We start from the raw sequence: 12,330 nt of genomic DNA, 5'->3' as shown, positions 1-12,330 counted from the left end.
GTGCTTTTTTAAGGGATGCAAAAGAGAACGGTCTCCTAATTAGTTGTAAGCACTCAATGAATTGGTGGTTGTTTTAGGGATGCAGAAGGGAACAATCTCTGAAATGTGTTGGAACCAGGCAACGTAGCTGGTGGGAATACAATGAGATGGTGCTTGTTTTCAAGAATGCAAAAGGGAACGGCCTCTTATGGGTGTTGGAATGCAGTCAGATGAGCTGTCCAAACACTAAGTAACAGTGGTTATTTGAGGGAAGCAAAGGGAACGGTCTCTCAAGGTTGGGGGCGCACAGTCAATGGAACTGTCAAGAACACAAAGTTATAGTGGTGGTTTGAGGGCTGCAAAAGGGAACGGTCTCTTAAAAGTGATGGAATGCTTTCAGTGGAGCTGTTTAGAACAAAATACAAGGTGGTTGTTTGAGAGGTGCAAAAGGGAGTATACGGCGGCCCGTCCCAGGACGGTAATAGGTGAAGTCTAGTATTTAATCGGACCTGTTTTTAATCCACTTAAAGCCCCTTAATCCACGTATTGTCAAGTCGTACCTCTCCTACACTTAAAAAACAATGGAAGAAAAACAAATCACGGTTGAGCGCACTTGGGAACTGCCCCCAAGGCCATGCCCGTGCTCCTTATTTGGTCCGTAGACCGAGGCGGAATTTAGTTCCTCTTTTTTTTTGTGGTTGTCGTTATCACATGGGCTGTGATTTTTAGGGTTTTTTTTCGGCTCTGGCTATTCTTGTAGGAGAACTTCCTTAAAAACAATGTTTTTCGTGAATATCTTGTTCTTATCTTGTTCCGTTGATTGTGGAATATTCCTAAGTAGCTTGCCCTGTTTCTCTGTTTCTTCGCACTGAACCTTGACACCTTCTCTTGATGTTGCACGCGAGAATGCGACGTGTAGTTGGCTGTGGCTGAAAACGGATTCCGGAAGGTAGATGCCTACTTGCTCAAAAGTCTGTCCCTGTGACTTGTTGATGGTCATAGCGAAAGCCACAAGCACAGGATACTGCAATCTTTTGAGTTTGAAGGGCAAGTCAGAGTCGGTGGGAGACATGGACATCCGCGGAAGGAAGACGTTGTGTCCTTTGTGTTTCCCGGCCGCGATCTCTGTCACAATCAGGTTACCGCTGAGCGCCTTGATGATGAGCCTCGTGCCGTTGCAAAGTCCCTGTCGCGAGTCAATGTTCTTGAGAAGAATGACGATTGCTCCTATTTTCAGTTTGAGTTGGTGCGGAGGTAGCCCGGAGACGTTGAAGGTATTTAAAATTTCCGGAGGGTAGTTGGAAATTTCCTCTGGGTCCTCTGAATCGATAGTGTCGATACTTTTGCAGACTTTCAACGCGCCAGGCATCTCGCCAATAATCTTGTTGTTGATCCTAAGACAGTCTTCATTCTTGGGACATAGAATAGCCCGGTTACAAACTTGTTCTCTGACGCTTTCGTTTAAGAGATCCGATGGATCGCCAAAGACGTGTTCGATTAAGTTACTTCGAATGTTGAGAAGGTCTTGCGGGATTTCGATGAGATCTGGGTCATTGAGCCGCGGTGTTTGTGCCAAAGATCCATTTCCCAGTTGAATGAGCCAATCAGCGAAATCTTGACTACCATCGGTGGTGCGCATGTTTTGCACCAATCGAAGCTGTCGAAAAAGAGGCCAAGTCGCGTTATTGGTGATGGTCGCTTCGATGATTTTGACCCTGTTTCCGTGTCTCACAACGGGCAAGCACTGTCTAAAATCGCCGCCGAGCAAGAGAACTTTGCCACCGTAGGGATCGACGCGATTCTTCATGACAGTTTGGAAAAGATGATTGATCGCATCGAGGGCGTGGTTGGTCTTCATGGTGGCTTCGTCGGAAATTATGAGACTGGCGTTTCTGATCAATTGCGCGTTGTAGCTAGCTTCTTCGATTCTCGATCTTGTCGTCTCTGTTATTGGAGGATAAATCTTGAACTGCGAATGGTAAGTTGTTACGTCCAGTAACAAAGTGGACGCGATCCCCGTGGAAGCCACTGCGATGACTTGTCTCCCTTGGCCTTGGAGAACGGTGATGAGGGTGTTGTAGAGAAAGGTCTTTCCCGTTCCTCCAGGGCCGTCCAGGAAATACTGCCTCGGATGTGAGTTGTTGACATCGTTGACAGCAGTCATGACTTGATCAAAGGCCGCGCGTTGCCCGTCGTTGAGTTGCGCCAACATCATTTCGCCCATCAGTCTCTTTTCTCTTTGACTGTTTTCGTTGTTCTCTTCCATCTGAGCTTCGACCAGTTGGTTAAACAGATGGAAATCCGGGACAGGCAAGGAGAGATCTTCCATCGTCTGATTGTGGAGACGTAGCTTGTCCTGAATCCATTTCAACGTCAAGTTCTTGGCCACGTTGGCTTCGTGTCCGCTTCTAATGTAGTCTTCCATCAGATGGTTCAGGTTGATTTCAAATAGATGCAGAGCGTCGGAGGGATTGCAGGACAAGCAAATGTCTACAAAAAGCTGCCTCAGCTGAAGAGGCATTTGGAATGCTGCCGCTTCTTGCATGGCTCTTGCCCAAGCAGTGTCGTCTTCCAGCAAATTCAGTGATATTGCTGCCGCTTTGAAAGTGGGATGGACAATCTGGTCGACTGTTTGCAAATCTTCAAAGCTTGTTGGCCCTTTAACGTTGATGATAAGCAAACGAAGGCAATGCCGTTCCACCTGTCGAACGCCAACCGTGTATAGGCGACCGATGATCTTGGCCCGTTTCACGCGAGGCTTCTATGAATTGGTTTTCTTGATGAAAACGTAGTGGTGAGGTATTTCTCTGTAGAAATATTGCCGTGCGCTCTCGTCGACGCGATTCAACTTAAAGAAAGCAGTTAGGTTGGTGTCTCTCGAAGCGGCATTGATGACGGCTTGCATTTCGTTTCCCGGTTGGAAAAAGACGGGCTGCTCTCGGGGCAAATGGACGGCCAGGCGATAGATAGCATGCGAACGGTCGGAAAGGGGAAACTTGAAGATTCGCCAACAGGCTTCCGGCGCGCTGACGTAACGCGCATCAAGATGGCACGTGATTTCGTCCCACTCCACCCTTGGTTCTTCGCCTTCTGCCAGATGATACGTTCCCACTTTTTGATCCATTTTCAGGCAATCGTACCCTTTGTAGACGTACTTGAAGATGTACTTTACGCTGACGATGGATGTGCAGTATTCGAGGTTGATGTGGGAGTCATACTTGAGGGATAATCAAGGGTTGTAAGGTACGACCCATCTGTTGTCAACTTCGAAATGCGTGTATCCTCGTTTCAAGCGGTGTACAACGCCCGTATCTCTTCGTCTGTAAGTGGGGTAGCCGTTATCGTTTAGGAGTGTTTCTTGGCTATGTTGCTTCGGGAAAGCCTTTGAGCACTTGTCGCCGTCCATGCAAGGGGATTTTTTGTTGATCAACCCACACGGACCGTGAATCATGTGGGTCATGACGCTCTTATAAAGTCTCGGATGCGTTGTATTATCGGGAATTTCCGCGCATATGGTTGCATCCACATCTTCCGCTGTAGCAGGGGCGTCACGCTCGTCGATCCAAATGAGCATGTGACAGTGGGGCAATCCACGCTTCTGAAATTCAATGACGTGTATCCGTGCAGTCGCAAATCCCAGCACCTGGCGCTTTTCAATGTCGTTGATCAACTCAATTTTCTTTTGCTGGAAAACTCTTGCGACTATATCGGGCCGATCTGATGCCGACAGATGGCTGGGAATGTTGGCCGTGATTTCCCTCCACTTTGGGTTGCAGCTAAAAGTCAGGAAGAATACTGGCTTGCCCAATTTACCACAGATGGCCATTGCATCTTGGTACGCTTGCTTCATCGCCCTTGGGCTTCCGATGAAACTCGATGGGAGGACGTGATAAGATCCGACCGTAAGGTTTTCTCGTTCGGCGCGATTATGCAAGTAGTCCAAGAGACCGTCGTATTGAGCCACGTGAAGCTCCGCCTGATGTTCGCGGATGTACTTGACGCGGTTGGCTTCAATCTTTACGTAAGAATCGACCGTCCATTGCTGAGTGAGTGATCCGCCGGCCAAGACGTTGTTGAAATATTCCCGAATCGACATGAGAAAGCTGTAAAATTCGCACTGCGTGATCCTTTTTCGTCTTCCTTCGCCAAGATTCAATCGATGGGGATCGTTATCGTCGTCATCCATTTGCTCCTCTGGTTCCGGTTCTGGTTCTTCCACCAGCTCTTCCTCACCAGCTAAGGCTTCTACTGGTGCATTTTCTAGCCGCAGCATCTCATCAAGTCTTGGGAGATCGATCTCTTCCTCTTCATCCACATCCATTGCCCGTGCTGCTGCTTCCTCTCTTTCACGTCGTGTAGTGGTGGTATAAGGCATGTTTACATGCCAGCCATCGTCACCGTTTGGGAAGAGCAAAGTAGAATGAAGTTCGAAAGTGGCAAGATTTGAAGAGCTCTACGAGGTGTATTCGCTCGTCTGAAGTGTCGGGACCAACTGGCCCTATGAACTGAGGGAGGGGAGGGGGCGACGTTGCCGAGTCATAGCATGTCTTTTTCCCGGTACATAAGCGGATAAAAAAAAATAAACAAAATTCTGAATTAGAGAGAGGAACACCCATGGTAAGTAAACAATTCCCGGTCCCAAAACGCGGGGAGCACATAGATAAGGGGACGATTAGCTGAATTAGGATAAGAGTGGGCAACAGAGCCGAAGTAAGAGGCGATGGACACACAGAGGAACGAGCGAGAGAGAGAAAACAAACAAACGGAAAAACTATATATATAATTAAGAAGCGGTCTTGGCGGCAAGGCGACGCGAACGACGGAGAGTGGATGAGGGCACTGCCAGAGGGGGCGGAGCAGGAAGCTGGAATGTGACCGATGTCGTTGGGGCGATCGCTGGAGGATGCGGCTGCAAAATCTGAGGGGCAATGACACGAAGAAAACGTCTATTGCGGCGGAACAACCGCCCAGCTGGTGTTTTCACGAGGTAATCCCGGAACGGCCCCACCTCAACAATGACACCAGGAGTGGACCAACGCTTTGTCTTATGGTCTTGGATGACCACGTTGTCGCCGATCGCCAGGGGTGGAAGGGGGCGCGCAGAACAGTTGAAGTGTTGGGCTTGAAGATCCTTTGCATGTCGGGCACGCTTCTCCAATAACTTAGCGGCCTGCTGCCATTCAGGAGCAAATGAGCGCCTGTGTGCGGGAAGAAGATCGCGCGTCGGGCGGCTGAAGACGATTTGCGACGGGGATGCTCCACCCGACATAGGCGCGTTGCGGAAGAGAATCAAAGCCTTGCCGAACTTGTCCGGGTCGAACGACCCCGACGACCAAGAGCCCGCGATGAGCTTCTTCATCGATTTGACAGCTGATTCCGCGTAGCCATTGGACTGGGGATGGTGGGGCGACGAACGGCCGATGCTAATATCCCAGTCGCGAAGGAACGAGATAAATTCGTCAGACTTGAACTGCGGGCCCCCATCCGACCACAATTTCACCGGGGCTCCTGCTCCACACGTGAAAAACGAACGGAGGGCGTCAATGACCCGCCGCGTAGACGTGTTGACGTCCGGGAACGGGTAGACCTGAGGCCAACCGCTGAACTGATCTGCCACAATTAAAAAATCGCGATCGCGGTATGCGCCGAGATCGACGAATATAAACTCAAACGGGCGGGAAGCTGGAGCATGGGGAAGGAGAGGCTCCGCCGGATGAGATGGGAGACGCTCTCTACAAGATGGGCAGGTCTTTGCGGCCACGACTATATCGTTGTCCATTGAGGGCCAGTAGACCGAGAGACGGGCGCGCTGACGGAGTTTAGTGGCTCCTTGGTGCATTTGAAGTAAGCGCCGTATGATCTCCTTACGCAAGGAAACGGAATGACTACTCGGGGGCCTACGAGGATGAGGCCCTCCGCATCGTCGACTGACAGCTGGCCCCGCACCTGCCAGAATGGACGGAGCTCCATGGGGAGATTACACTTGTCGTTCGGGAATCCCTCAAGGATTGTTTGGCGGAGGGACAGCATAACCGGATCGGCCGAGGAAGCCGCTGCAACGGAGGCCAGCAAAATGTCGGGATTGGCATCACTGGATCCCTCCATCGTATCCAAAAAACTGATACGGGCAGCAAATGACTTCGGGCCCTCCGCGATCTCGTCGGAAGCGGAAGGATAATCCACAGGGGAGCGCGACAGGGCATCAGCCATCACGTTGTTCTTCCCAGGCACCCAGACAGCGACGAAAGAGTACCGCTGCATGGATAGGCGAAGACGTAAAATTCTTGGATTATCCAGCTTATCCAGGTGGTAATCGTTGAGGATTGGAATCAAAGGGCGATGATCGGTGACGAGCTGGAAGGAGGGCAGGCCTTCGAGAAACTGGCGGCATTTACGCATTGCCCAAGCCGCCGCCAGGCATTCCAGCTCGATCATTGCGTAACGGGATTCTGCATCAGACAGGAAGCGGGATTCTGCCTGCACGACATTCCAGCTTCCATTGGCGTTTTGTTGACGGAGGATGAAACCGAGGCCTCGGAGGCGGGACGCATCGACGTGAAGCGAGGTTGGGGAAGCCGGGTCGTAAAACGATAATTCGGAAGATGAAGATAGGGCCTCACGGGCTGCTTCGAAGTCCTTCTCGTGTTGCATCGTCCACTCCCATACAAAGTCCTTTCGGAGTAGAGGCGCCAAAGGGCGGAGAAAGGGGGCCAAGGCGTCTGAAAAATTTCCCACCTGTTGGCAGAGTCCATGGAAAGCACGCATTTCCGACACACAAGAGGGAGCCGGGAATTCACGGATGGCCTTCCGTAGATCCGGGCTGGGACGGAAACCGTTTTCGCCTACTACATAACCCCCGAACAGCACTGAAGGTTTAGCAAAGACCACCTTGCGGACGTTGATGGCGATTTGGTGATCAGAGGCGAGGTGAAAAAGGCGACGGACGAGATCCACATGTTCCTCCCAAGTGACGGAGAAGACCATGATATCCTCTACCACGCGGCTACAGTTCGGGAAATCGTCGAAAATGTTCGCGAGACGCCTACCGTAGTCATCGCCCGCTAACGAAACGCCAAAAGGGAGTCGGTTGTACTTGTAGCGGCCAAACGGAGTGGAGAACGTCGTCATGGCACTTGACTCCTCATCTAGCTCCACCTGGTGATAGCCCTTCAGGGCGTCAACCACGGTGAAGAATTTCATCCCCATTGGGATGGTCCGAACCGCCTGGAACGGAGTTGGGGAATCAAAAGTGAGCCGAACAATGCAGCGGTTGAGCGACGTAAAGTCTCCGCAAATGCGGATTCCGCCATCGTCCTTTGGGACAATCACGATCGGGTGGACCCACAACGTCGGCTCGGGCACTTTGCTGATGATGCCTTGGTCTTCCAGCGAGTCCAGCTCCTGTTTAACCCTTGGCATTAGAGGGACAGCAATGGGACGGGATCCGCGAATAGCAGAAGGAACCGCGCCCTCCTTTAGTTGAAAGTGGCATGGGGGACCTCGCATTGGACGGCACACGCCATCGAAAATTAAAGGGCATTCAGCCATAAGATCGTCCAACGTGGGCTTCACGTCGTGCACTGGGAGTGGAGCTGTCAAAGGCGGAGACGTAATTGCAGCTAGCCCGCAGAAATGCGGGTATTGAGCCGGTAGCATGCCGAATAGTTTTTGCGACGCCTTTGAGAGCACCGGCTGTTGAAGGTCCCGGAGGACATGGATAGAAGTGGTCACGGGGTGAATTGATCCGCTGGACCATGACAACGTGGCTGGGAAGTGGCCCAGTGAAGAGATCGCCGCCCCAGTGGCCGTGACTGCGTTCGGTCCCACATCGATCAGCGGAACGTGCTTGAAGTGGCTCCAGAACATGGCGGCCGGGATGGCGTCAATGGACGCACCGGAGTCAGGAAGCACACGGATGAAAATAGTAGAGTTGCTGGAAGCCGGAGAGACGCCAAGCTGGACCATGTCATCAGGAACGATGGACTGGATCGTGATGCTGCCCGCCATCTCAGGTTTCGTGGTTGAACTGCTGCCTTGGGTGCACACGGCCTGGAAGTGGCCCATTTTGTGGCAACCCTGACACTCTTTGCCAAAGGCAGGGCAATCCTCCTTAGCGTGACGATTGGTTGATCCACAGTTCCAACACCCATACGGCTTAGTTCCAGGCGGATGCCAACGAGCTGCTGGCCAACCGCGCTGCTGATCCCGGTGTTGAAAGACAGGCTTGCCCATGGGTAATTTTGCCGCAGGCGTTTTTAGCTGGTGAATGGGGGGCGCGCCGCCCTGTTTGATGGTGGACGCCTGAAGCCGGGAGGCCTCGGATGTACGGAGCGTTGTTAGCGCCATATCCAGGGTTAAAGTGGCGCCCTGTTCAAGGAGCTTACGGCGTACCTCGTCGTCGAAAACGCCAAAGACGAGTTGGCCCAAAACGCGCGTGTTCTGGCAGGCTGCACAGCAATCTTTTTCGAATTCACACTTGCGTGCGAGATCACGCAAGTCACTGAGCGAAGAATCGGCCGATTCGGCGTCACGCTGAACGCGGGAAGAGAACTTCTGGCGCCATACATGGCAATTGCGACCAGCATTGCACCTCTCTTGCAGCTTCCCAATAATGATGTCTGCGTCTTTAAATTCAGCGGCCGCCAAACCCATGGTGAGCACCGCCTTCAGCGTGGCATTGGAGAGGCAGGACAGCAAGATGTTGGCAATATACTCCGGTCGCTCTCCTTGCGGAAGCGCAGTGTTGATAGTCGACAGAGCAAGAAATATTTGCCACTGCTGGTGCCAGATCTCGAAGGAGTCTTTGAATTCCTCGATGTCTAGGAGAGGTGGAACACCATAGTTGGTGTCCTCTCCACCCCTCGCACCGATGGTTGCGAGGGGTGGACGGCACGAGAGAGACACTACTCACTGCACGAGGGACGGAACCGGCAAAGTATTTTTACGACAGCAGAATGGATGGAGGAATGAATAAATGCTGTATGAGAGAATTGAAACACGCTGATACCAAATGATGAGCCAAGAAGAAGACCAAGAATGAATTGAATGGAGTAGCGTGTGAAAATGAATTGTCAATGAGTGGTCGACACAAGGGTGTGAATAAGAAAAAAACAAAAAAACAAACTATATCACACTAGACACAAAAAGGGGTGGCAAGGCGCGAACCTCTGATAATGGGGGGGCTAAAACGTAGGAAAGCGGTTAATGAAACTAAACCGTGGGACGAAATCCGCATGGAAAGCATTGAGGCGAACGAACAAAAGCAACAGCAAAAAACAAATGGCGGATGCGCAACATGTGGGTCCTCTGTAAGACAGAAATATGTGGAGTGAAGGATATAAGAAAGATGGCGGGCACGCAACATGTGGGCCCTCTTCAATATATACCAGCCAAAGGACCGCACGAAAAAAAAATAATAACACCAACTGAAACGGTGGGGACAGTTGAAGAAAAAAAAAACAAATAAATATGCGAACCAGTGGAAGAGTGTGTGCAAAATCCCAACTTGATCGATAGAATTGCTAACTCGCACACACAAAAGGGAGCGTACAACAAAAAAACAAAAAAAAAAACACGAGACGAAGCAATCCAATATGGCGGCCCCCACAAACCACGCTGGTTGCTGGGTGGGTGGGCGGTAAGCGACAATGGCACACCACTAATCTGGGAAAATCCACACGAGACTAAAGAAAACAGGGTGAAATCACGGTGGGGAGAAGCAATGAGGGCAGGAATACGAAACGACACGAACGAAAAAACATAAAACAAAAAACCAACTGCGCCATAGAATGAAGTTCGAAAGTGGCAAGATTTGAAGAGCTCTACGAGGTGTATTCGCTCGTCTGAAGTGTCGGGACCAACTGGCCCTATGAACTGAGGGAGGGGAGGGGGCGACGTTGCCGAGTCATAGCACAAAGGGTAAGTTATTGGGTCGCACATGGGCTGTTGTGTGTCAATCTGAACGAATGTTCTCGCTCTGACTAGGATGAAGAGATGGCCACGGATATCTCTCTTCGCTGGCGGCTAACCGTTTGCACTTTTGAAAATCACAGCAATCTCGTTTGTCGTCGGGCTGTTGTAACGTCTCTGACCTAGATTTCTTCGATCATTGCTGATGATCATTCCTACTGTTTGGTGCGGTAGATTCTCATCTTGGGCTCGGCGGTAGTCTTCTTCAAGCACTTGACGCATCATCTTGTAAATGGCTGCGTACGGATTCTTTTCTCGGAGCATTGCGTCCAATTCCTCCATCAAGTTTCTGCAGCATCCTCCGTTTGAGGTGGAAAGCGCTCTGAACTCGCCAGCCTGCGCAGCGTCCATGAAATAAAGATCCGCATACCTAGGATTATTCGTATTGGGGCCGACGGGTGTGGTGTTGTGGTACACTTGACCGTTGATTCTGAAACAATAAGGTCCACGCCCTGGGGGAGATGAAATATTGGCTCCCAACGAAGCAAAAGCATGAGCGCTGTTGTAATTGCGGATCTTCGTCATAAATGCTTTCGCTTTTGGATGGTCATTCTGCAATAGTTTTACCAGCGGTTGAGGGCACTCTTTTGGAGGTGGGAGAATCACCTTTCCTTTGGCGCAGCATTATGTGAATTTCTTGTCTGTCGGTTGTTCACCCTTGAAATGCCTGGCATTACATTCGCCGCACGTGACGGTCATTTCTCCACAATCGTGCATTAAGACACGGTCTTCGGAAGCCAATGTTTTGCAAGCCGCTCTATGAGTTCTTGGCACTCCCGCACGGTTACGGGCAGCCAATAGCTCTTCGCAAAAAGTGCGCTCCTCTTCAGTTTCCAATGGTATAATTTCAGCATGTTCCAATGCATTCATGGCACGAAGTAATTCCTCGTCTTCCTCTCTCTCTTCTCGCAAACGTTCCATTCGAGATTGACTCTGTTCTCGTCTTTCTTCCCTTTCTTCTTCTATCTCTGCCGCTCTGTAGTTGGCTGTTTGTTCCCTGTTAAGTTCCCTACGTATTTCCGCCTCTTCTTCCGTTTCTTCAACCAGATACATCTGATGACGCAATCTGTCAGCCATGGAACGCGACATCCTCTCTTCTACCGTCTCTTGGGCGCGTAGGACTTGATGGCGCAAGTTATCCTCGATCATCCTTACGCGCCTTTCATCATCGGTTTCTGCGTTGCGTATAGCTTGCTGTCGTGTTGCTTGATCTCTTAGCCTTGCACGCGTTTCTTCCTCACTTTCCTCTTCACGCAGAGCTTGCTGTCGCAATGCTTGCTCTTGTAGCCTAGCTTGTTGTATTTCATCTGGCTCCTGAGCTCGGTTTTCTTTACGTCTTTGCGCTTCTACGTCTAGACGCACTTGCCTGTCTACTTTATCTTGGGTTTGACGTTGAACTTCTTGATCGAGACGCTGCTTTTTCTCATCGCACACATATTGTGTTCTGGCTCTATTGTCTTGCAAACGTTTTTCTCTAGCCTCTGGATCTTCTTGCGCTCTTTTCTCTCTTTGCTTCCTATTCTTTTCTGCCTTTTCAGCATCAGTCATTTGACGACGCGGTGCCATTGTTTGATTGTTGATAATAATGGTAATGTTCGATTCTTGAATAGGACAGTCTGAGTGGAGGGCTTTTGGAGGGCTGTTGGAGGATAAAATAATGTGCAACAAATTCAAAGTAATTAAAACAGGCAATCGAATTTTGGAGAAGGTGGGAATGGGGAGTGTATATTGAACACCGCAAATATCCGAAAACACTTTCAAATTAGTCTCTTTAATTAACGAAACAAAAATTACACCGCAAGAATTTCCTAAAACACTTTCAAATTAAACTAAGCCTATTAAAATGTAAAATTGAAACCGTTCCACCACACGACACCGTCCCAGGCAGTTGCTCGATGTGGTTTCCGAGTGCTTAAACCTTATAACATTGTTGGCCCTTAACACCTATCACTATATCTCCGTTATTAAAGGACTGTTCTCACTCTCTGGTGGGGGAAGGATGAGGTTGGGGAATACTTTACTTGAATATTGAAGACCAGACGTGTGATTCCCCACTGTGGTGTGGCAACAGGATAGAATGTTGCGATGGAAGCCTTGATAACCTATGAGTTTTTCGTAAAAAGGAAAAGTTACAATAAAAAAAGATAGAGATGTGAAGAAAAACCGCATTCTTAATTAATTAAAACATAGTTTTGTTGTGAAAATCTTCAAATCAACATAGAAAAAGTTTTGTTTCTTTTGCACTTCAGCTTTTGACAATAATTATCCATAAATGAAATTTTAGAATTGACTGCGTTCCAATATTTTTGGGACCATTCCATTTTCAAAAAGTATTATACAGTAGATCTTTCTTTTGCAAAAGTCATTCAAATTAAAAAAAAC

At 49.7% G+C, this 12,330-nt stretch overlaps 1 protein-coding gene and 1 pseudogene across 1 annotated transcript; both read right to left on the bottom strand.

Moving 5' to 3' along the window:
• Nucleotides 1-727: 727 nt before the first annotated feature.
• Nucleotides 728-2,524, bottom strand: LOC123467272 (ATP-dependent DNA helicase PIF1-like). The gene has a single exon (XM_045167251.1). The coding sequence runs from the start codon at nucleotides 2,522-2,524 to the stop codon at nucleotides 728-730; it is 1,797 nt and encodes a 598-aa protein (XP_045023186.1).
• Nucleotides 2,525-2,740: 216 nt separating this feature from the next.
• On the bottom strand, nucleotides 2,741-11,514 carry LOC123467271 (annotated as a pseudogene).
• Nucleotides 11,515-12,330: the final 816 nt, after the last annotated feature.

This window comes from Daphnia magna, unplaced genomic scaffold, assembly GCF_020631705.1.
Source record: "Daphnia magna isolate NIES unplaced genomic scaffold, ASM2063170v1.1 Dm_contigs167, whole genome shotgun sequence".
Lineage (NCBI taxonomy): Eukaryota > Metazoa > Arthropoda > Branchiopoda > Diplostraca > Daphniidae > Daphnia > Daphnia magna.
Note: the sequence above shows the minus strand (reverse complement) of the source record. Positions and strands in the feature narration are given on the sequence as shown.

Excerpts from the sequence above, each read along its gene's own strand:
- LOC123467272 (XM_045167251.1), bottom strand. The coding sequence starts at position 2,524 with ATGCAAGAAGCGGCAGCATTCCAAATGCCTCTTCAGCTGAGGCAGCTT.